Genomic DNA, 25,948 nt, shown 5'->3' on the forward strand with positions numbered 1-25,948 from the left:
TAATAGTTGGTGTGGCAATAGCAGCTCTCTTAATCTATCCACTAAGGGTTGACCAAAGGATAGTCCGCCTCTTTTGGACTGGGCTAAATCTTACTTTTGGCCTGGCCCAAACGCATCATGAGATACCAATGTCAAATAAGAAAAGTAGGAGGGTAGTTTGGTAATTAAGGGCCTCCTGACCAACCTACCAATCTCCCAGATCAAGAACTATCTCCTGTTCAAAAATCTACGTGGCACTTTTTGGTTGGAAAACAATCACATTGGGCTGCGTACTATGTAGAAAGTGGCTTGTTTAGGAAATCGATGTATTTTAAAGTCCAACCAAAACGCGCCACCTAGACACCACCGTTCTGGATCCTCATCCCAAGTTGGATTTATATTGGGTACGAATTTATTGCTTTTAAACCCATAAACATTCACGATAAACGACAGAAATTCGTCTCTTTCGTCTATCTGTGAAGAAGCTCGATTTGATCTTTAATGGTGGGAAGATTGAGTTTCTGAACCATCAAGGAAGAAAAACAAAAACAAAAAGAATGGTGAAATTATATGTACAAACAGTGCCACCACCAGATCTGAACAAGAACACAGAGTGGTTCATGTACCCTGGTGTGTGGACCACATACATCTTGATCCTCTTCTTCTCATGGCTTCTGGTCTTGTCCATCTTCGGTTGCACCCCTGGCATGGCTTGGACCATCGTCAATCTCTGCCACTTCTTCGTAAGCATCGCCCATCTTCATCATAATCATCGTCAATTTCACCTCTCTTTGTTCATTTTTAGTTATTTATTTTTTTTTATTCCGGATGTTTGTTAGGGTTAGGGTTTATGTTGATTTGTTTGATATGATCTCTTTTATGAGTTTTGGTTTTGTTGTTACTTGAAAATAGGGTTATGAGATTTGTTTAATTATTGCTTGTGAATTTGTTTTGTTTGGTGTGAAAATTTTTGATTTGTTATGTGGGTTTAGTGGTGCAATTTAGAGACCAGGAGAAAAATATTGATGAATTTAGGTTTTGTCTACAGTCCTGGCTCAAATTGAAGCACAATCTCTAATACAAAACATCATGAAAAGTTGATTACGAAAATCATAATCATAAAAAGATAAATTTGGTGCTGAAACTCATTAAAATTTTCCACAGTTGAAAATTGTGCAATGGCCCCAAATCTCAAATATCAAAATTTGAAATTGTTTGAGCTTTTTGAGAAAGTTAATAGGGTGGATGTGTATTGTTAACACAGAAAGATGACCTTGATTTTTGATAATTTTCCACTAAGGGTTTGTTTTATTGCACATAAAATTAGGGGGAAATTGAAATTCCGTGGAAAATGGCAATTTTCCAATATTTGACACTTCTAAAACTCTAAATTTACGCGGAAAACGATTTGCGAACACCCTTGATTTTCCTTCATCAATGGCAAATCATTTTCTTACCCCCCTCCCCCTTGGAAAATGGTTTGATAGCACACGGCAAATCAAACAAAATCAATATTTGTTTTATAAATAAAGTTAAGCAAAATTAAAAAAAAAAAAAAAGCACACAGAAAAATTAAATCAAACAAGATCTTAATTTTATTTATAAAATAAATATTTGAATTGTTAAAAATTAATTATTTTTATAAAAAATTTAAAATTATCTAAATCAATCCTTTTTTTTTTTTCGTGGTAAATTTCTGATTGAATAATTAATTTTAAATAACATCAATATTTTTTTTATAAAAAATTTAGAGAGCTGCTATTGGCACTCCAAATTTTATTGCATACACCAAATAAAAAAGAAAATAATAAGTAAAAGTTGGGTGCCAAAAGAAACTATCTCATTATTTCCTAGATTTAATCTATTTTTTTGGTTTAGGATCTTATATGAGCCAAACCTTTGTAATGTTTGAAGAATGTGTTTTAATATTTAAATGGGATGTCGTAAATAATTTAAGAAATTGGGGTGGAATAATTAAAACGTAAGGTACCAATAGTAGCTCTCTAAAAAATTTGGGGTGCCCATAGTAGTTCTCTAATAATTTAAGAAATTGGGGTGTAATAATTCCAATCTTTCCCCAAAAAATGATTTTTTGTATAATTATCACAAAAGTCAAATTAAAATAATATTTTTTTGGTTTTTTTATGCAATTCAAACAACAAAAATAATTTTCCATGATTGTGCCCAAATAGTAGAAAATGATTTGCCAACTAATATTTTCTCTGCAATGAAACACGCCCTAAATAAATTTGTGAGCCTCACGGTGAAATTGAAATCAATGAATTTGATCAAACAAGGGTGTGGCAAACTTTTCTTATTTGTTATAGGAATTGATGGGAGCTGATCCATTTCTGTGGATGTAATCTGGGGTTTAGAGCTGTGATTTAGTTTGTTGAGCCAAGTTGTTACTAGGATCCAAAGCACACACACACACACATATATATATATATATGGGTAAGTAGTGTAGGCAGGTTTTGAATAGGATCTATGGTATTACCACTCACATACTTCACCAACTTACCAATTTGACACCATCAAAAGAGAAAAACTTTACTATATATATATATATATAGGGTAGCATTCAATGGCCAACAGTTTGGCAAACATTTTGGCAAACACATTTTTCAAAACATGGGTTAGAGGTCTTGGAATGGGCTGATTTTTGGTGAGGATGATCTTTACGGTGAGGAGATCATCATCACCAAAAAATCAGCCCATTCCAAAACTTCTAACCCCATCCAAAATGGTTTACAAAAAATGGACGGTTCACGATTTTTCAACTTGTAAACTAGGGCTAGAAGTTTTGGAATGAGCTGATTTTTGGTGAGGATGATCTCCTTACCATAGAGATCATCCTCACCAAAAATCAGCCCATTCCAAGACCTCTAACCCATGTTTTGAAAAAGTGTTTGCCAAAATGTTTGCCAAACTGTTGGCCATTGAACGGGACCCATATATATATATGTATATTTATCCACTTGTGTCATCATAGGTAGTTGATCAATCAACAAAGTTGCCATTTTTTCCCTGTTGGGCAAGCGAGGGGTTAGTGGTTAACCGTGGTGAAGGTGTGTTCAACGAGATTTAAACCTAGGTCATGGGATCAACTCTCCTCAAGCCTTTACCAACTTGTAAGGTAATTACTTGTAGACTTGGTTTTAGATAGAATCGAGTGGAGGATCAAAATTTGTACGGGCGACCCCAAATGGTTGGGATAAAGCTTTGATTTTGATGATCTCATCTGCTGAGGTAGAAAATCTCTTTTTATGATCGATTCAATGATTTTGAACAAAAGCAAGAGAACATATATGCATAGTCACAAAGTCGGAGTACAAGTTTAAATTGGCAAGGGAAAACTTCGGAAAAAATGTTGAAAACAGGAAAAAAAACAAGAAAAAATGATAAAAATAAAAGACAAAAAAAATAAATAAATAAAATTTATGAAAATATATATCTAATGAAAATTCATAAAATCAAGTTATTATCATCAAATCCCATATTTTTACATTTATGAATCACCAAATTCTATTATGTATCAAATCCCACATTGAAAAAACCAGAAAGTGTTTAATTTTTTTTTCTTGTGAAAAAAAAAAATAAAAAAATCGGGAATAAAGCAGCGTTTTTTGTCACAAATGAAAGAGTTGCATTTTTTTAATCGTCAGAGATGCAAGATGCGATTTTTTTCGTCGTTTTTTGTTACTATGCATACAGGTGATGTATGCTACATGCATATGCTATTTGTACTATTGTTATTTTTAAAATAAGTGAGTGCATACTAGAAATTTGACCATTGTTATTCCGTTAAGGTGCATATAGAGTGGTATCATACAGGCAATGAATTTTCTTGCCATGTTTCGATACATGTTGAACCTTGAAATAAATTATGATGATACTAAAAACTGAGTTGTAGAGCTTCCAATTGTAATGCCATTATTTGTTTCCCTTTTGGTGGCTTCCCTTATCCTGATTGTGTGTTGCTAATTGCTACTTCATCAAGGAGAAGTGCAGTAGCATACCAGTTGTTTTTGGAAAGTTTACTATAATTGTAGAGTTAGAAAACATGTAACAAAATGAGACCATCTCTTGTATAGTTACTATTAAACATATACTTAGAGTTTTGCATTTAGTTGTAGAACTGGGTAATGTCTTAAAAGCTTAAGGAATAATGAGGCTTATTGAAGGTACTAGCTTGCTAAGTTGCAAGGTTATCAAAAGTGTTGGGCAAGTGTAGGTGATGGGGGTTCGTCTTGCCTAGGCCTGCCTTTTTGTTGGTTGGTCTTTCTTATTTATTTATTTTTGATCAGTATCTTTATGCTATTGAATTGAAATGTACGTGTCTCTTATCGTTATTTTTTTATTATAGTTTTACATTATGCTATTGAAATTTTTTTTTTTTAGAATACTTTATCATTATCACTTCTTCTATTCTAAGTTTTTAGTCTTTTATAATAAATTTTCCTTCAACTTTTGAAGATTAAATTGCAAAGATGGAAATTTTGAAAGAAAAAAATTTGTAACTGATTGTTGTTACAGGTGGTGGTAAAAAAGAGAAGAAATAACCAAGATATCCTTAACAGGGTAGGGCAATGTTGATTGTAAAAGAAAAGGAACAAAACAAAGGAGAATTAAAATTGTTTGGATGGAGTTCGAGTTTTTTCTTTAAAAACAATCCACATAAATTCAAGGATTTTAGGGTATTTTGATTTCAAAAGTTGTTTATTTTTTTAGGCTTTATATGGCTATCTTAGAAGAAGGTAACCAATAAAGAGAAGAAAAAAAATGATCGTGTTATGAAGGGGACAATCATGGCCTTGTTTTTGTCGCCTAGGCTCTCACCTTTTGGCGCCTTTGAAGTTCAACATCTAGGGAAGGCAGGGTGATTTGGCCTTGCATCGCAATGCCTAGAATCTAGGCAAGCGTTTGTTGCACCTTTGATAACAATGTTAAGTTGGTTAGTTTGTGAATATATATATATATATATATATATATATATATATATATATATATATATATATATATGAGGCTTATTGGTCTCTATGAGAGGAGGCATATGCCTCAAGGTGGCATGATGCTAAGCCTCAACTTTTTGGGGAACAAAAAGCATTAGAAACTCATTGAAATGAAACAGTTAAAGAAATGAACTAACTAAAAAAATAAAGAGAGAAATGAGAAAAGAAGTTTGGATCTTCTCTTTTTTTATAATTTTCCATAAAAATGGCACAGTTGGGGGGGAGGAGTTTTAGGACACTAAGTGATTTTTGTGTGATATCATTTGAATGTAGGATCAAGATTTGTTCAGCCTACCCAAAATTTTGGGATATGGCTTTGATGTTGATGGTGATTTACTTGTTCTCGTATCATATGTTGGTAGAGATATTTATTTAACAGGCAAAACTTTTTTGTTAGCCTTCCTTTTACTTTACTGCTTTATCCGTCCATTTCTAGTGTAGCTATTTAATGATTTGTTGGATGATTGAGGATTATGGCTTTCAGGTCACTTATCAGTTCTTCCACTGGAAGAAGGGAACTCCATTTGCTGAAGACCAGGGTATCTATAATGGGTTGACTTGGTGGGAGCAGATGGACAATGGCAAGCAGCTCACTCGCAATAGAAAGTTTCTTACCGTTGTACCGGTGGTGTTGTGAGTATAGTTCTTCAATATAGGCCTTTTTATATGAACATTCTGATCAGATGGCATCAAATGAGTTTTTTTATAATCTTAGTCACAATTATCTTCAGAAAATCACACTGATGAGTCCATGATTTCTTTAGTTATTTATAATTTAAGCATTCACATTTTTAACACAATTTTGTTGCCCATAACTCATTATGCACGTGCAATGGGCCTATGATATATAATTTTCCCCCATTTTAAAATGTCTACATTTGTGCATACTAGAGTACGAGTTCCTCAATATTATTTTTTTCCCTTATATTTTAGGCATATGGATTTTTCGAGTTGCAAACTTTCAGTGGTAGTACATTGCTCTATAGTTTTGGCAGTTTAAAATGAAATTGAGTCTATTAATATGAAATTCAGCACAATTTAGCAGTTTTTTTTAATAGATATACTAGTCCATGGAGTTGCTTAGAAATGTCTTTCAATTGAGCCTGCGTTCCTTTGCATTTTGTTGTATGCATTAGATGAGTTTGGTGAATTCATTGGCTTGGTAAGCAATGAGTTGTTTTTCTCTTAAGTTGTAATTGAATTAGGTCATTTTAAACTCTGGGAATTTATTTCATCTGGGAATATTTACCTATATATTTTGTTGCATGTATTAGAGGAGTTTGTTGAGTTCTTTGGCTTAGTAAGCAAGGGTTGTTTGTGAACTCGTAATTAAACCTAGTAGTTTATTTCCATCTTTTGGGTTTTATCTCTGCATGATATTTTTGACTTCATGGCGATCCAAGCGACTGGGGGTGATTGAATGCACAAGAATGAGATTTAGTTGATTCTTTTGGATTAGAATTATAGGAACCCAATGTGGTTTATATAGAAAACAAATTCTATCCCTAACAAATCTTATCCTAATCTAATAAATAATATAATCCTAACTTAATCTAATCTTATCTTAATCTTAATCTTCATAAGAAGATATTTTGTGCAACACAATTCATCTTTTTGTAATGCATCCTATTACCTTAATACTCTCCCGCAATTGCATGATCTTTTGAAGAAGGAATGTGTGATTGTTAGCATTTAAAAGCATCTCTTGATTGTATTATTGAGTTGTTGATGTTGCCGAAAAATGTCCATCATGCTATTGGTGGTCATCTCCTGTCTGTGAAGGTCATCACTATTGCATCCCACTCATTGTGAAGTCTGTCAGATTCTGCAGTTCACTAGATCAAGTTCGTTGTGATCTCTCCTATGAGCATTCGATTGGATCATGTAGTTTGAGTTTCTTGCAATGGAAATAATGAATGATGCAAATGGAGATCATGGGGGTAGATTAAATTTGTAGAATAAGATGTGGGAATTTCAATAATAGAAAAAAAAAATAAAAAATGAAGATGAAGTTGATGGATGTTCCGATGATTTGGATTTTGAGATGGGACCAAAAATAGTTGATCTGGCCAATTAAAAAACCTTGAGAATATTACCTATCAAAAATAAAAAAGCCTTGGGAGTATAAGGCCTGGACTTATTTGCAAGAGATTGTGATGATACTCAAGGATTTTATGACATTGGGCCAATACAATGAGTTACAACTCCAGCCCACACTGCTTGAATATGGGATTAGCTAATGGGAAAAAAGTTATTGTCACAGTGGATTGGATTCATTAACATCTAATGGGCCTCACATGTTTGGGCTCAACCTGGGTTATTGCCAGTGATTGGATTGAACCAGACAGTAGATATGGCAATGTTGGGTCTTATCTCTTATGCTAAAAGGATTGGGTTAAAATTTTCAATAGAAATGGAGGGCTTTGAAAGAAATCTAGGTTATAGGTTACAAAGCAAGTTGCTGAAATTAGATACAAATTCTTAAAAAGGGGATGGACAACATTGATCTTTGACTGAATGGACTTCCATCAGAAGTCAAGTTCATCAGATGTGCAACTTTGACCTTTCCATCAAAGTGATGTAAAGATCTTTTCAAATCTCGCCTATGGAATGGTTGAGCTGGACAATCTCAATTCGGTTAGTGTACTGCTCAAGCAGATAAAAAATGGTAAAATGTTACATCTAATCCTGGTGGATGCTCCAATAAATGATGTAAATGTGTGACATGGTACCTTGTAGGTGTAAATATTTGATTGTTTCTACTGCTCCTTTTACCCATCTTGGGTTGGATTGCTACTTGTCACCATCAAGCCAATTAGAGCGCAAACGAAAGGATATCTCTTCCTCTTGCTGTTATTTTTACTTTTATTTTTTCCCTTTGATGTGGTGCAGTGGTGCAATGTCTAGTTGGTGGATGTGATAGGGATGCAAAAATTGCGACTATAATGTGTTCAATGAAATGCCTCTTAGATAAGATTCTCAAATTAAGGATTGAGATGAGTGGGGTTTGCCCCAAGAAATGGTGGGTCCAAAAAGCAGGGTGGTGACACTGCCAGCCGGGGTGACCAAGAACTTTAAACTTGATCAGTAGATCAAGGCTCTAATACCGTGTAGAAGAATGAGAGTTTATTGATTCTCTTGGATAAGAATTATATTATAATCCAATCTAATCCTAACTTAATCTAATCTAATCAAATAGTCTTACCCTGATCTTCATAGATAATGATTTGGTGTATCGCAATACACTTTGTTATATTGTTTCCAAAGTAACTCTTAACATCTTGAAAGGGTTTCACATATAGGGATGATAGCCATGGTTTGGTGAGGGATGAAATACGGTTTTTTTTTTCTCATTTTTATAGCATCAATAATATCCCACCATCCTATTCTCTAATTTGTATATATTCCTAATGATTTCTATTATGTATCATTCATAATCTCCATTGAGAGATAATCAAGCCACAATGTGATCAAATGTTTTTTTGAAGAGATCATGACAGACTTGATCTAGTGTATCACCGACTCCGATAGACTTCAAGATGAGTGGTATGCAACAATGATGGACTTCATAGACAGGTGGTGACCATCAATATCACAATGAATTTTTTTGGCAACATCAATCATGAGATCAATGATTGATTTTTAAATGTAAACAATCACATGTTCCTTATTCCAAGGAACATGATATTGCGGGAGGGTATTGGAGCAATTAGATAGAATGTATTGTAATAAGATGTATTATGGTACACTGAATCATTTTGAAAGATTGAGATTAGATTAGACTAGATCTATTTAGATATGATTAAATCTATTTAGATTAGACATGATCTCCTCTCCTCTTGCTTATTTCTAAATAATTTTATTGGGTTCGTTGTAATGGTTTAAAGAAATCAATAGAATCTCTTTTTTCACACTTGAGAACATAATGAATGTGGAAGAATGGGGTTCTGTTGACAATGTTACTACAAATCACCCAATAGAGTTGTATAAAAATTAGAAAGAGGAGATCCTATCTTATCTAAATAGATCTAGTTTAATTTAATCCCGATCTTCAAGATGATTTGGTGTATCACAATACACTTTATTGCAATTTGAGAAAAGATTATCTAATCTCAACCATAGTGGTTGCCAATAACGTGTATTGCGACAAGGTGGTTGCCAACACATTTAGATAAAAGTGTACTGACACCTTATCTTCGCATTGCAATATACCTTATCGCAATGATTTGGTGTATCGCAATACACCTTATTGCCAATGATTGAGTCAACATTGAACTCTCTTGGTCCATTCGAGACCATTGTTTCGGATTAAAATCGAACAAATTTTGATCTGGCCTAAATCGACCATATCCTTGTCAAGGTCCATTTGGGTTGAAGCTATTAGCTCCTCCTTTTTTACACATTTAGATTTGGATTACGTCATTTTTTTGGGGCAATCACTTGACTATCATCTCATGGACAACATAATTCACAACAACAGTGGCATAGATTTGGCAAAATTGATTATTATCTTACAAGATGAAGACAAGGGTTTAGATTTTTTCAAACTCACATCGATTTTCAATCGCCTTGAATTTGAGTTAGGGCCCTCTACATTTGGCAAAATGGAATTCAATGGTCTAACTTCTTCAACAACATGCATTTGGCTATAAGCAACTCTTTATTAATAATTTTTGCCTACAAAGGCGATTGATTTTGGCAAACTCACAATGATCTTTGATAACCATTAGTTTGAGAGGGGGGCGGGGGGGATAAGGTATTACATAGGAAGCAATATTATAAGGTGTACTGCGATATGCCAAATCATTATCTATTAGGATTAGGATAAGACTATCTAATTAGATTAGGATTAGATCTTGGATCTTAACTTATTACATCATTGGTTAAGATTTATTTTGTTTTCTATATAAACCTTGTTAGGGTTCTGTAATCATTCGAATAATAAATTCAATTTTTAATTATTTAACACTGGCTATGGTGGATGCTTGAACCATTTAGTCACAAAAAAAGGACTATTTATAAAGTTACCGTCTCAGAAAAGGTTTTTTAATGCTTGCCTTCAAAGGCATTAATAATGAAAGTGTTTTGGTGAATTAAATTTTGGGGCCTTGCTGACTTATTGGAAAAGAATTGCAGGACAGCATTATATGTTCTAAACAATAAAAGTTCATTACAGATTAGGTGGTGCACAAATAGTATGTTCACCAAAGGAGATGTGGGATTTTCTTGAAATCTATTGCTGGAAGAACTTGTAGAATGTTGAGACTCCAGTTTTATGAGATGCCCTAATGTCTCAAAGAATGCTAGTTTCGCAAAAATTTCTCAAGGTGACAACTTTGTATTGTAAAGTCTCGAAAAGTTAAAACATAGGTGTGGAAAGAAGCTTGCTTGGTTTTACCTTGTATAAAAAAGAAGCTTCTTTCTTGGTTCCATAGGGTTCATTGACTATTTTCTTTTTCTTGATGCTTCTGTGAAGATGTGCAATTTGAATAATCTTATGCATTTTAGAAGTTACTTCACCCAAAAATTAGAATAATAAGTCAGTTTTGGAAGAGGAAATGTACTCTCATAGATATGATGGTCAAAACTTTTTGGATGAAGAAATGAAGTGTCAATATTTTATTCTCATATTACTATGTTTTCTTGAAAGAGGATCAGTTGTCCACCACTGTTATTGTGGGATATGGTGTAGATGAAGTTCACAAGACATCTTTGGATTTCTACTAGATTCATTTGGAACCATTGGATCACAAAAGATCTCTATGGTTATATTGCGTTCATCCAATGTGATTTTCAGGTTGTCTGCATCTTCCTTACAAATATCTGATCAACTTGAAAGGAATTTGATGGTATTCTGTTGTATAGGAGGCATTTGGACCCCTCACACTATTTTTTTTCTGTAATGAGAAGAAATGATGCCAATATCATGTTTCAACACAATACTGTTACCTGTTACTATAAAACATCTTATCTCGTCTATTTGGATAGTCTGAGTTAAGAGATTGGGAAATTTTTTCAATAGAAAACACAAAGACATTGTATGTCAATTAGTCGTTCATATTTCCTTTCTGGCACATAAACCTTATGATATGTACGTGAAATATCTAAAGTCTTTTGAATCCTGTTTCCTTGGCAGGTATTTAATAGCCTCACACACAACCGACTACCAACAACCAGTTCTCTTCCTCAACACTCTTGCAGTGCTCGTGCTAGTGGTTGCCAAGTTCCCGAACATGCACAAGGTCCGCATCTTTGGAATCAATGCAGATCACTAAATTGGTTTTACTTGTGCAGAAGCCTCGGATTCCTTTGCTTTTCTTAAATGGCTGGAAAGTGTACGTGATGTATTTGAATGAGTGGGGGTTTTGACACTAAGCTATCTTGGTTAGATATGAAAAAATAAGTGTATGTTATTTGCATTTGTACAGTTAAAATCCTCTGATACTTGCGGGATTTTGCACTATTACTATCATCTTCACCACAGTTAAAATGTTATTTTCCTTATCTGGCCTGAAAATTTTAAGGTGGAAAAGAAATGAGAATGATTGCTGACTCTAACCTATGAATCTTTGTCATCATAGCAAAGGTAAGTTTTGATGGAAATAGTAACCAGAACTGGTATCATCCCCCCACCCAAACACATTATAGCAAATGCAGGTGAAGGTAGAAAGTGGAAATTTTGTTCTAGCAAAAAGAGAGAGCTGAGTAAGACTGCAAGGAATTTTGTGTGTAACTTTAGAGATGCATGGTTAGAGAATGAGATTATTGCGATCTTCCAAAATTAACTGAGTCAAATCTTTCAATATTTTACCACAATTGCAAATATCTGCAATGGGATGTCGAGTTGATAATTAGATGAGGTGAAATTCAAAAGCGTTGAATAAGATGCTGAAAGGGTAACTCCCATGGACAATTAGCATACATCAACAATTATGTTGATAAGAGTTGCAGAGAAGAATGGAAATCTTTGACCAATTAGGATTAGGTTGGGTGAATTTGGATAATTTCTGCTAGTGAAATGTTTTTTGGATGCAGATGTGGGTGTTTGATTCAATATATATAATATATTATATAAACAAAATAATTATGTCAGATATAATACAAATTTTAAGAGAGCTGCTTTGGCACCCCAACTTCTATTTATTACACCCCAATTAAAAGAAATACATCAATGGTTGAGAAACAATAAAAGGTTGGGGTGCCACCAATAGAATCTCTCTCTCTCTCTCTCTCTCTCTCTTGTCATGGTTCGTGGAGTCTAATGGTAATGGTCATGAAGGAGTAATATTCATCATTTAAGATGGTGGTATTATGTAAAACCTTAATTAGATTTTCCTGGGATATATATATCGGCACTTAAGAGAGCTAATTGTGCCAAACATTTTTTAAAGTAGGAGTTAGAAGTTCTAGAAGGGCTGATCTTTTATGAGGATGATTTCTAGGAAAGGAGCATTGGGAAGCAATCAAATGGATTCTTAAATATTTGAGAGGTACTACTGATGCAACACTATGTTATGGAGGATCCCAAATCAAGTTGCAAGGGTATGTTGATTCAGATTTGGTCGGAGACATTGATAGCAGGAAGAGTACTTCAGGTTATGTATTCACAATTGTAGAAGATAATTATCATCTCAATAACAAAATCAGAGTATGTCATCGCAACCGAACTTGCTGGTAAATGATATGGTCACGGAGTTTCTTGAAAGAATTGGGTAAGGAGCAAGAAAATTGCGAGTTGTACATTGATGGTTAGAATGCAATTCATATTATAAAGAATGCGACTTTTCATTCCAAGAATAAGTGCATAAATATTAAATACCTTTTCATAAGATCCATTTTAGAAGATTGATGGGTTTCCTTTGGAAAATATTTATACAAGTCAGATTCCTGTGGGTGTGTTTACAAAGGTGGTTACCGTGGAGAAGTCGAAGACTTGGTTAACTTATGTTGGTTTTCAAGCTTAGAAGATGAGGATGATTCATACCCAATTTGTTATGGAGGTGTTAATTTCTCAGATGAAGCATATTTAGTGGGGACACTCTTCACCAGTCTCCAAGTGGGAGATTACTATTATTTGTGGAGCCTGATAGTACTGGTTAGGATGGGATATTGTTCCTCCATCAAGAAGGAGTACTGGTCGATGTGATTTGTGGACGTACCTCAATTTTGATGTAAACAAGAAAGAAAATATGTGTTTAGTGTGTGACTGATCTTGTTTTACTTTTCTTCACTTATTGTTCTTGGATCGATTTCTCTACATCACAATCCACTAGTAATTGGTCGATGAAGGCAGGTTTTGACCCTAGGTCGTGTGGAAGTTAGTTGAGCTTCCACTCCTCGAGATGAGAATTGTCTTCTGATCAAAGGGTTGACCTTTGATCTTACAGTTTTTGTCTTGATTTGGTGAAGTTTAAGTTGATTTTGTTTCTCTTAAACGATAGAAAGCAAAAGGAGGAAGGATGATCCTCTGATGTGGTGCTTACCAATGATTCTCCGAAGATCAAGTCAGTAAAACAATGATGATCAAGGAAAAACAAGAATTGGAAATGAAGAAGATAGTAAACAATGAAATTGCAAATATGATTTTATCTCTTTAGAGTTGTGGAATAATTAATCAAAGCCCCCTTCTCTCTTTGAAGGTGGTCTATATAATTAAGATGTTCACATAATTGGTCGTGTTGTATGTCACGCAGAGTCTGATCTGGAGGGTGGTTGCTGATTTCTATGAGGGTTCTGCTCACTTCTTATGAATGTTACCTCTCCAGTTTGATTACTGTGTCTCAATATAATTAATGTTGAGTTAACACGTTTTCACTCTTTGGAGGCGAGTTAGTTAGAGAATGGCACATTCACCCCTATTTTGATAAGTACTTGTAGATATCGCATTTAATGTGTGGACTTAGGCACATGGGAGAGCTTAGATCCCATCGAATTCTATCATATTATAACTAAGCTTTTTGGGTCCGAACCGATAAATTTGCCTTTTTACTAAATATTACTGAGCTGATGGAAATTACTGATCTAAAATCCAATCTTTACTTCTATTTGGATCGTTTTACTTTTAAGGACTCTTGTGCGGCTCTTAGTGTTCACCACCCTGGTTAGTTAATGCCACCCTAACGAAAAGCTGAACGAGTGAGAACGAGATTCCATTCTTTATAGTGGTTCGCAGTTTCAAATAGACATTAGGTTAGAGCTTGGTAAGTACTACTAGCTTCGGTTTGTAGCGATCCTATGTTGTCGATGTTTTGAGATTGATACTTCTTGCTGTGTCTGTTCAACCCTTAGAGACACGTGTCCTCATCACATAATGTGGCAAAAATGATTTATTTGATAATTACCTAATCTTATTACTAAATGTCATCACTTGGGGATATTAAAGAAGCTAACTTGCCTTCAACTTAGGTGTGATTTTCAGGAAAAATTAAAGGAATTTAGGAAAATCGACAGTTTTTTTTTTTTTTTTTCAAGAAGTTGAATACAAAGGCAATTAAGTTATTTTTTGTTAGTCTCTCATAGAAGAACGTGTCAATGCAGGTATACTCAAAATTACCCAATAATCATTCAAACTACTACTCAAGATTGAGTTGTTAGAAGCAAGTTCATGTTTATCTTCTGTAGAAGTCAATTTTGTGATAAATCGACCACGGTCACGATTTCATCATTAAATTCATAAAGTAATAGAAAAAGATAAAAAAGGAGATAATACAAGGGTTTTTTTATGTAGTTTGACAAATGTGCCTATGTCCACGGTTTGGGGAGTCGTTTCACTATAAATTAAATTTATTACATGACCTCCTCACCTCGATCACCTCCCTTCCTCTTTTACAGTGACTTCAATGCCTTTAAATAGAAAAATTCTAAAAATAATCTTAATCAATAATGAAATACTAAATAGGGCTAGCATGTCTCATATGATAATGAAATGCACTCTTGCTTAGCCAATAATAATAAATATAACAATAATAATACATGATTTTGTGTCCACATGATTGTAAAGGACAAAATTCTAAAAACTTTGAAATTAAATTCAAAAGAAAGTTATTTTTCATCATTGAACTTAGTTTATGATTGTGACTTTATTTTAGTAATGGTCTTTTATTTTTGGTGGTGAAAATGGAACTTTTTTTATTTTTTTTCAATAAAGATTAGAATTTATTTAAACATGTCATACATGACTTGGGTCAGGTATACTTATTTATAAAAAGCTGTGATAATTTGACTACCCCACATGGCATACTCAATCGACTACCTGACATGACAAATTCGAAAATCGTAGATCTGTGCTCTTTGGGATACACAATTCCTTCGAGATATATATTTTTATGGGGAAGTGCAGCCATGTATCCCAATGAGCACAGATCTATGATTGTCGAACTTGTCATGTCAAGGTAGTTGATTGAGTTTGCTACATGGGGTAGTCAGATTATCATGATTCGTTTATAAATGGGTTGAGTTTGGGTTTGGTAAATTTTCATAGTACCCTTACCTCAACACGACATGAACACAACCTGACCCATTGCCAATCCTACCTGTGGCATCCAAAAATATGATCCAATCTCATGCGGTTGTAGAGGACAAAATTTTATGAACTTTGAAAAAAAATATTATTTTTCACCCTTTGGAGTTTCGTGGAAGTTTATTAGTTGTTGTTCATTTTCAAAATCATGGATAAAGTCCAAACACGTGTATATATTATATATATATGTGGTATAGTGGTTAACGACTCTTAAAGAGACTTAAAATCATACTTAGTTAGTAAGGAAAGTATTTTTCATATATGGTAGACAAAGAAAAAACGTGAGTGGGTAGTTGGATTGGAAGAGAGAAAAACGTGAGTGCGTAAATTGTCTTCAATTCTGCATTTAACAAATCGGACGCGATTTTATTTTATTTATTTATAGGAAAAGGAAAGATGGAGGGAAGATAAATATAATTTTTTTTTTGTTGTGATTCATATAAGTTTTCTTTAGAATCGAGAATATTTTTCCAGTCAACCTGGTCTTTGAATCCAAGTACTCAAAATTCACTAGGCATGAAATAAACCATTCACATTTCTCACACGAAAATGGTTGGCATTTGTTATATATATAGAGTCAGTCATTTTTTTACGATTACTCTTATACACGCCCTTGCCATGACATGTGCTAGAACCATAAATTCTTTTCCCTTGGGTTATGTATTCCACATCATGTCACCTATGGAGGTGTGTTAAAGGGGGGAGTCAGAAAATCATTACTACAAAAAGAAAAAAAATTCTTGATTTTTTGACACTCCTTTTGACACATACCCCTTGACGTGGCATGGGCTAGAACTATAGATTTGTTTTCCTGTGAGATGCACAACTATACAATTTGTATTCTGAGGAAAAGAATTTATGATTTTAGCACATGCCACGTTAAGGGGCAAATGGGGGCCCTGTGTCAAAGGGGGCTTAAAAAATTATTATTAAAAAAAAAAAAAAAAAACTCAACCATATAAAATAAGATTATTTTATAAACACCCCTGTGTAAAAGTGATGATATCAGGTTTACCCCTTGTAAAATTTAAGATTAAGCTTACCCCTTAATCGTAAGTCAAAGTTGCGTTTTGTTTATGATTTAACAATGAAATTTTGATTTTTTTCTTTCTTTTTCAAAATGCTTTTTAAAAGCTTAAATTACTATATCAAAATTTCACTGTTAAATCATCTAGAAAAAAACAACATTGACTTACTGGTGGTAAACCTAATCTTGCATTTTACAAGAGGTTAAACCTAGCTAATATTACTAATTTACAGGGGGTGTTTCTCAAATACACTAAAAAGAGAGATAGATGTAACTCCATAGTTCTGAATAAATTAACTATTTAGCATTTGTTTTCACTTTCAAGTTTTGATTGGAAATAAAATTAAATATACGATTAAAGGATAAAGATATTGAAAAAAATTGAAGAGTAGTGATAAGTAATTCCTACCAACTAATTGGAATAGTAATGATTCCAAGGAAAATTTTTTGAAGCCAGCCAGCCCGTTTCAAAATTTTGAAAGAACCATCTTCCTTGAATTGCATGAGATGTCGAAATTTCACGCGTCTCAGACTCATTCCAGCCATTATACTCTACGAATCCCAAGAAAATTTATATTTATCTTCCCTCAATATTTCCTTTGGATGTTAGATTAGCGTCTAAGATTAAAAAAAAAAAAAAAAAAGTTTCGAAACTAGAAGTGCTGTTAAAACCAAGTACTGAAAATGCACTTATCATGAAAATCGACCATTCACATTTCTCACTCTTCTGGAAAGAGTTGGTATTTGCTATAAAAAAAATCCAACCAAATAAAGTTGGTTGTTGAAGATGATGGCATTTAAGTTATTTTCTATCAATTTTTAAGGAAAGCTCATGGTCAAGGGTCAAGTCTATAATACAAAGAATTATAATGATTTTGTAATTTTCATATTGAAAGATATCATTAATTATCATCATCAAATAATTGTAATTATTTAATTAAGTTAGATAAAAAGAAGGTCATTGTCGAATAACGTTTGCGAATGGTTTATGACTCTATTTGTTTTGTAAAATATTCATTTGAATTTCTCAAGAATTTAGATAGTCAATGCAAATCATTTGCATTGTGTCACCGAGAAGCACCCATTAAATGTATTTTAAAAAAAAAGGATCAAATTATTCAATATTCTTCAAAAGTTATGGACTAAGTTGAAAAGATATAAGACAAGGTTTCTTATAATAGTATGGAGTTGATTATGATAAAATCTTCTCTTCTGAGGAAAAGATGATCACAATTACAGTTATCATCTCATTGGTAACAAGTGGCAGTAATTGTGGCATATGGATATTAAATCTAGATAGAGAAATATTCTTTAAGCAGTCTGTTGGATTCTTGAGCAAATTAAAAGAATACTTCTTACATGCGCAAGTTGAAGACAGCATTGATTATATGACCTAAAGCAAGCACTAAGAACATTAAATGGCTATTAGATCTCAACAAATAATTATAATATGTTAATAATAAAATTATTAAATGAAAATTCACGATCATTATACTTTGTGTAGATGATCAAATCGTACGATATGATCTAAAAATTAGATTGTCTAAATTTGATTGGGCTAGAGATTCAGAGATCTACTAAAAGTTAAGCTTTCAATTTGGGATTGAGTATATTTTCTTGGTGGAATAAAAAATAATTGAAAGTAGCGTTTTCATCGATAGAGCATGGATATCCAACGACAATGATGGCATATCAAGAATGTCCTTGGTTACCACTATTAGTTCTAGAAGTTGGTAAAGATACAAATTATTCAGTGAGAATCTAGTATGATAACTAGATTGTGAAACTAGTTTAGAAAATTTCTTATGATACAAGCTTATTAATCAATACAACAAAATCATTCAGGCGATAATGTGTGAAAGTTAAGCCCTTATTTCTTTGGGTTGTAACACCCGATACGCTCGCAGTTGACATTCATGATGGCCCACTCTCACGTGATTTTCACTTCAGAAATAATAATTTTTGGCCTACATAACCCTTTCATCATGCAATCCCTTTGATTGTGATGAGTAGATCTTCTTTTTTGTTTCATAATGTCAATGCTATGGCGGTGATTAGAAAACATTTTGTAGGGGATTCCCTTGAATAACCACAAGTCAGGCTTGTAAAATAGGGATGCGTCCGTGTGAAATTTCTAATACATAACCTTGGATCACTTAGCCAAAAAAAAAAAAAAACTATGAGGAAGTAATGGTGCGAAAAGTCAATCCGAATCGTAATAACTTCGATAGAATCCAAAGCAGATACAAACGATATGCTGAAGATGGTAATGATGGTATCTTAAATCCAAAATATAGCAAGTTTTACATCTTAACACCAAATAAAGTTGGTTTGAATGCATGTCATTATAATAAGGTGTAGATGAGAAACAAGTTTAGTATCTCATTTTTTATCAAGATTATAATTGGTTGAGTAGAAAGATTAGGATTCGAGTTAGTAAAAATTAAGGGTTTGTTTAGTTCTTGATGGGTTGTGATTTGTTGTATTTCTCTGTTTTTTTTTTCCCCCTCTCTTTCTAGGTATTGTATTTCCATGTTGAGATTTGTTATTTTCTTTATAAATTCTATTTTCGGTTTATGGAGTTCCAAGTTTTCAATTGACCTCTCTTTCACCTGACATAGAGAACTTGGTAGTATATGATATATGCACGCACCACCACCTATTTAAAAAAAAAAAAAACATAATATAATTTGGGTCGTATTGAATAATCAGAACTCATGGCCTACATCGAATAGTCAGTTATCGTACCTCAACATATTTCCCAGCTAGTTAAGGAAGTAGCATTCACCCCTAACGACAACTCTTTCAGCGATTCTTCCACATCAATTCGAACCTATATATATATACTTAGTATCACCCAAGCTTAATTCATCCATTTATGCTACAGCAACTAATAAGAGATTGGATCCCAATAATACATATGATCACACTCATCTCTTAGTTTGAATTTTTAATTATTCAAATGTGAGGTTAGAAATGTCCGGTCTACTCCCGTAATCATGATTACGTTGAGTCCGCACGAGCACTACATTCTGTATATTAATGGTTTATCCTAAACTATTTATACATTAATCACAAATTGATTTTATTGAAAGGGGGATGAAACCCATTTTAAAGAAATCTAATTTAATTCAATTTCGAAAACCCATCAACCTCTTCATCAAAATATTTTTTCTTTCTGTCTTATATATTCAAATTAATTATTTTTTTAACAGTTGAAAACTCTTTCTGGCTTACTAAATCGAAAATACAAATGGTGCAAATTTCAAGAGAGGGCAGACAATAGGTTTGAATTTGGAAAGAAACAGCCCACCATAAAAGGGTGGTGCATCTCCTTTTGCTTCTTGTAAGCAAGAAAATATTAAAAAAATGGGGGGATGAATTAGCTAAAAGTGAAGGGAAATTATTCTTTTGCACACTTGCCAAGGAGAATGTTTGTGGGTCCCTCTCTCTTGCCAAAGAGAATTGGGTGGTGGGTTCGTCAGATTTGATTTGATCTTTCAAATATAGAAAAAAGAGGGAAGAAAAGATACCTTGAAAATTATGTGATCAGATGTGAAAATGTAGTAATGAGATTGACTGGAATAGAAATCATTAGGTATGTTTTTGGTTGAGGCAGGTGACCTGATTCTATAATATAGTCCTACATTAGAATGCCACGTGGCACTCTTTGGGCCCACTTAGATCCAACAAAAATCAACTCAATTGGTGATTTCAATCTGATGGATTTGATAATTTTTTTTATCTTGAACTCTGGATTGATTTGGCCCATCACGATGAATTCTCAAGGGCATGGCGACAAATAATCACCAATCAGAATGGTATCTGGTGTACAGTTCCACTAAATGGTGGACCAAACAATTATCCATTTAATTATATAAATAATATAATAATGGTTGCATTGAATCTCTCCCCATAGCTGGGCCCACCATTATATCATGTGATGTGAAGAAATGGATCATGGGTCATACCTAGTTGTTCTTGATCTTCTCCTCCAGCTCCTACTTGATGAAGGTGCTTTCATGGCTGGAAGAATCTTAGATAGTGACCTGGCTGACATTCTTGACCTGTTTGAAAGAAAGAAAGAGAGAGAGAGAGAGAGAGAGAGAGAGAGAGAGCTGGAAAAGAATTCAAAGCCATCATTCCAACCCACTATCAGGTGTATAACAATATCAATAATAATTTAAATTTTGTACCATTTCTGAATGTTTTGGCTAAGATATTCTGATTTGAACCAATATCCAAAATATTTTGAGGTTCTTAGATGTCAGAATATTTTGATATCTTGAACTAAACTATCTATTTTTCGAAAATTTTGCCTCTAAGAAGAGATTGTAAATCTTGACAGCAATCAACCCAAACATGGGTTTTCTTTTCTAAATTGAAATAATTAAACAAATTACACAAGTTTTACATAAAATTTATAATACTCACAAAGATCCACAATTTAACAAGCTCCAGTTACTCACAACTTGAACATTATTTCTACTAAAAGCCCAAAAACATACAAGATACAAGACTTGGGGTGTACCCATTTTGCCTCTCCTTTTCTGTGATAGAAGAAATATATCAATAGAGGCCATGGTGCAAACCCTAACCCTAATACTACTAGTAGTAGTATTGCTTTTCTTCTAACAATGTTGCACGGCAAAAAAAAATATGGGCTTCCTTGACCTCTTCTTCTATCACTAAAATTCATTCACACCCTTTGAAGCCAACCTAAAAAGAGCTTCAAATCCTCATGAAAAGAAAAAAAGAAAAAGAAACCCATGTATGCTATCTGTTAGTCTTGAACAACTCCAAACAAGTCACCCACTATGTGAAAAAAAAAAAATAAGAGAGAAAACCAACTTCTTCTTTGTTCTTGTTCTCCTTTCTTGAAGTAGTAGTTGTTGCTATTGTTTCTGTTCTTTACCAAGAACCACCACCGCCACCACCCAACAATCCACTCCAATACCCATTTGAATCTCCTTGTCCTCTATTCTGGTCAAAATCAGTTGTGCTTGAAACTTGTCTCAAATCCTCAAAAGGAAACAAAAGCCTTCCACCATTAGCTTGAACCCCTTGAATCCCATATGCACTCCCTCCAAGCCCATCAACACCAAAACCAAGTGTTGGTTTGAGATCCTGCAAAGAAAAACTAGATGGGTATACTGAGGTTGCATCAGGTATAGGCATAGGCATGAAAGAACTTAAACTCAAACCCCTTGAAGTAATTCCAGTACTCCTCAGTAACTCTAGAGCTGAAAGAGAAGATGAAGTGGAAGAAGGGTAATTGTTTCTGTTCTCAATATTGGGTAATTCAACAAATTCAGAGATTGTATGGTACTCTTGTGTGGTAGGGAAAGCAAGATTGAGGTCTTGGCCTTCATTGATCTTAGGGTTTTGTGATGAAGATTGTGAACAATTTGGTGGGGTCAGATGATCAGATAATTTCTTTGATGAAGATGAAACTGATGATGATGATGATAGTGATGAAGTTGAAGATCTTTTGTTCTTCCTTGAACCTCCTCCAACAGGAACATTTCTAAGAGACCCTCCTTCAGTCCAATACCTTCTACATGTCTTGCAAAAGTATCTTGGTTGAGTAAGACTATAGTTGTTGTAGTAACAGAACTTTGTGTTGGTTGAATTGCACCTTGGACAGTTCAAGGCTTGTTCTTTCTGAGGCCTTGCCCTCCTCTCTAGCATAGGCCTTGAACACATATCAGATTCAATCTCTTCCATGGGTTTCACCAATCCAATTTCCTGATACCCATACAACAAAGAAAGACAAGAAAGAGAGGTCATACCTTCAAGATCAAAACAAATGGATCATCACCCAAAACCCTAAAAGTGAAAAAAAAAAAAAGAGGAAAAAAGAAGATAGAAAGTATGAAAAACAAACAGACAAACAAAACAAGGTGGATGCTTTAAACTATCAAGATTACACTATCAAAGAGAAACAAATGATAATAACAAATACTAGCTTTTTCCACCCTTTTTATCACATAGAAGCACACACACACACACACACACACACACACACACACACAAAAAGGTGCAAATTAATCTCATTGAGGAGTTGGGGCTTGCACTAGCCACTATAAGTAACACATCATCTATCAGAAAGTTACCAACAAATCTAATAAATCTACAAAAATTTCTTAGATAAAAATTCTTCTAGATCAGGTTTCAATTCAAACATAGTAAAACCCAAGTAGAAAAATTCATCATGAATTCATATAGATCATGAACCAATGAACAGATCTCTCTACCTGTGGCCACTGTGCAGTATCCATGTAAAAAAGAGGAGGAAGAAAAGCTCTTGATGTCTTCAGAGAGAAGAAATTTCAGTACCTTTGGTCTTAAAGCAAGAAGGAATGTTTGAGAGGTATTTGTGGAGAGAGAGAGAGAGAGGTGGTTTTCCTTCTTTTTTTTTCCTTCTTAATTTATATTATTTTATATGGGTATATTTGTCTATTTCTTGTCTTTTAAGGGTTTATTTAAATAGTATTTATGTTCTTTGTGGGTAGTTTTATGTGTACAATACTACTGTGATGACCAGAGAATATGTAGTCCAGATTCTTCCTCTTTCTCTTCACATTCTCTTTTTCTATCGTTTTGTTCTGTTTATTGTTTTTCGACTTACCTCCCTTGCCAATGTTAGTTATTTAACATTGACCCTCTTTATTTTAAATTTTTTTAAGTTGCCTCCTTAACTTATGACTTGTACCAACCAAAAGTTCAAATGCTGAAAGAGTGGATCATCTATACAATTAGAGAAGTTGGGTATGGTTACACTACTAACTTTTTCATTTGTGCACCAAACAAGACAAGCTTTTGGATTCAATGATGCGTAAATGTTTGGCCCACTTTTGGTATCAAGTCTTGATTGTGAAACTTACGCTACACGAAAAATAGTCGTTCAAAAAATGTGATTTTAGGGTTGGTATGACATTGCTTTCAAGGTTATGTGAATTTCTCGAGAAAATGATCATGAGAAAAAGAATTTCAGTGTCGGATTGCAAATTGTAAAATATTGAGAAAAAAAAAAGAGAATTGATTTTAACTTTGTTGAGAGAGAGGAAATCTTAGGTGAATAAGATTATAAGGTGGAAAATCATTTTCTTATAGGATGAGGTGAGAAATGTTTTACTCATGTACAAGGAAAATCGTTTTAGATGGAAATATGAATTCCTATAAAATAAATAATTATACATGTAAAAATAACATTTATAAAAAAAAAAAAAAAAAAGCATTTTCTCACTTATTTTCCATGCACAATCATAGATGACCTTGTTCTAATGGAGTGGGATAACCACATTAACAATGAAAGTACTGAGTTTGTATTGTATAATCATCAATTAGATCATGGTCAAAGGTCAAAGGTTAAAAGAGAAAACTCAATTATTATACACTAAAGAAGGCACACCAGATAGTCTTAATTATCCAGGGAGGTAACTAGAAAATAAAGAAAACCTTAGCTTATTTAGTGTAAATCGAAACTGTGTCGGTTGTTTGGTTTCGAAAAAGAAGAAGAATTCGAGTTCATCTCTAAAGAACCAAATCTATGGAACAATAGAGAGAGCAGAGAGAGAGGATGGAAGGTGTGTGGGTCCTACTTTTATTGGTGACCTGGCAAATAGTCCAAGAAGAGAAAGAGGGAGGGAGGGAGAGAGGGAGGGATGGAAACAAGAACCGACAAAAGCAAGTGTGGTGGGGACCAGTTAGTGCGGAGTGGGGTTGGAGGGAGAGAAAAATTAGGGTTTGTGATGTGGACGTGACGAGTTGAATTTGATGAAACCGCCATATCTCAGTGGCTATTTCAAAGTTTGTGTTTAAGACTCAACGAGAATATAACACCAATATTATAATAATTTTTTATTTTTATTATTAAATATATTTTTCAAGCATGTTTAAATTCGGCTGCGACTTGGCGGCTAACTCGAGCTGACGCCATATTTATATTTTAGGGGTATATTAGGTAATTTGAATATAAGGAAAAACTTTGCTCCCTAATGATTAAACATCACCAATTACGATGATGTAAGGATGGTCACAGATTCTTTGATCAAAAGATAAATCTTACAAGGTATAACAAGAGGTAATACGATCTCAATTCGATACCCAATTAATAGATCCCTACTAGAAATAAAATCGAGTTTTAGAATTAATTTTTCCATATTGGTAGAACTTTTCTAGTCTCAAATGATGTTTAATGTCGAGCATCAAACTTACGACGCTAATGAGAAAGAAAAAAAAAAAGCACGTGTTTCCTAGAGATTAGTATAGATTTTTTTTTAATCTTTCAGAAAAGGATATCTTCTCATCTCAATTGTACGTTTACTTCTATGTCTCAAATGTTGTTTGAGACTAATCTGAATTTGATGCAAACTCCTCCAACAAGAAATTATGTGAAGCAAATGAAGGTGAACACAATGGACTAGGCCTGTATCTAGGCTTTGTCCAGTCCATAGACCATGCTCTTGTCCAAGAATTACTCTCAGGACATTAGGAAAGTGAAGGTAACACCCTTGCGGAGAGCCCATGAGGAATTAATGCTCATGTTGGGTATCGAACTCATTATCTACGAGCATTAATTGTTTATCGATCCGACCGAAATTACCATTGAGCCAACCCCTCGGAGATTTGAAGTGCAAATTTCTTGTATTTCTTATTACAATATGTTCAATGTCAATGCTATGCAACAATTTTTTAGTATTATTTTTGGCCTGCTAATTTATAATTGAATCTTTTGATGAATTAGGTGTAAATTTCTGACTTGGTTGACAACTAATAATTACTAGATTTGGTGAACCTATACACATCATTAGCAGTCCCATTAAGGGATAAACTAAGAAAACTTTTATGATGTGTGCATATTCAATGAAAGTCGATTACAATTCTACTTAAAAAAATAGAATCTAAGGTTCTAAAATAAGAAGAAAATCGAAAGGAACATGGAAGGAGATAATGAAAGTAGATATGAACACAATTTTACTAACAAAAATACGTGACTTTGAACATGATGGAATGGGAAAACCAATACTTTTAGTCGATCTAGATATTAGAATAAGCCAATTGATGATGATGAAGATGAATTATTAGATTTGAAGACTTATTATGGGGTTAATATGCCCGATCTGAGTGTCACAAGGTGTTTTATTCAGAGGGCATCAAACTTTTATGTTAAAGCAAACGACATTTTTGCATACCTAAGTGTATGAGTGGCAAATTAATCATAATCATCTATAGTTCCAAATTATTTTGTACTCTCTTAGGATCTAAGTATTCGTATATGTTGAATCCGACTTTATGATTTGTGAACAAGATTTTCGAGTTTGACTCCAATATTATAATACGTTCAGACCGCAAACTCAAGATACTTGACCATTTTATTGAAGTATCAAAACAAATCCAAATCTTGTA

The 25,948-nt window shown here is 33.7% G+C and overlaps 2 protein-coding genes across 2 annotated transcripts; one reads left to right on the forward strand and one right to left on the reverse strand.

Annotated features, from left to right (window-relative positions):
- The first annotated feature begins 398 nt into the window (after positions 1–398).
- On the forward strand, positions 399–11,495 carry LOC147390872 (ORMDL family protein). Its single transcript, XM_086458580.1, has 3 exons — positions 399–722; positions 5,476–5,624; positions 11,128–11,495. The coding sequence occupies exons 1-3, from the start codon at positions 537–539 to the stop codon at positions 11,264–11,266; spliced, it is 474 nt and encodes a 157-aa protein (XP_086314706.1). The 5' UTR covers positions 399–536; the 3' UTR covers positions 11,267–11,495.
- A 9,383-nt stretch (positions 11,496–20,878) lies between these two features.
- On the reverse strand, positions 20,879–22,952 carry LOC147390873 (dof zinc finger protein 1-like). Its single transcript, XM_086459994.1, has 2 exons — positions 22,795–22,952; positions 20,879–22,285 (listed from the first exon to the last, which is right to left on the reverse strand). Exons 1-2 carry the CDS (start codon positions 22,816–22,818, stop codon positions 21,449–21,451), a joined length of 861 nt encoding a protein of 286 aa, XP_086316120.1. The 5' UTR covers positions 22,819–22,952; the 3' UTR covers positions 20,879–21,448.
- Between the last annotated feature and the right edge of the window lie 2,996 nt (positions 22,953–25,948).

Source organism: Akebia trifoliata, chromosome 11 (genome assembly GCF_017979445.1).
Source record: "Akebia trifoliata isolate Shusen 1 chromosome 11, ASM1797944v1, whole genome shotgun sequence".
Lineage (NCBI taxonomy): Eukaryota > Viridiplantae > Streptophyta > Magnoliopsida > Ranunculales > Lardizabalaceae > Akebia > Akebia trifoliata.

Bases quoted from the DNA above. Each gene is read 5' to 3' on its own strand.
- LOC147390872 (XM_086458580.1), top strand. From the start codon at position 537: ATGGTGAAATTATATGTACAAACAGTGCCACCACCAGATCTGAACAAG. The intron at 723-5,475 runs GTAAGCATCGCC...TATGGCTTTCAG, and splicing joins TCAATCTCTGCCACTTCTTC to GTCACTTATCAGTTCTTCCA. The intron at 5,625-11,127 runs GTGAGTATAGTT...TTTCCTTGGCAG, and splicing joins ACCGTTGTACCGGTGGTGTT to GTATTTAATAGCCTCACACA.
- LOC147390873 (XM_086459994.1), bottom strand. From the start codon at position 22,818: ATGGATACTGCACAGTGGCCACAG. The intron at 22,286-22,794 runs GTAGAGAGATCT...TATGGGTATCAG, and splicing joins ATACTGCACAGTGGCCACAG to GAAATTGGATTGGTGAAACC.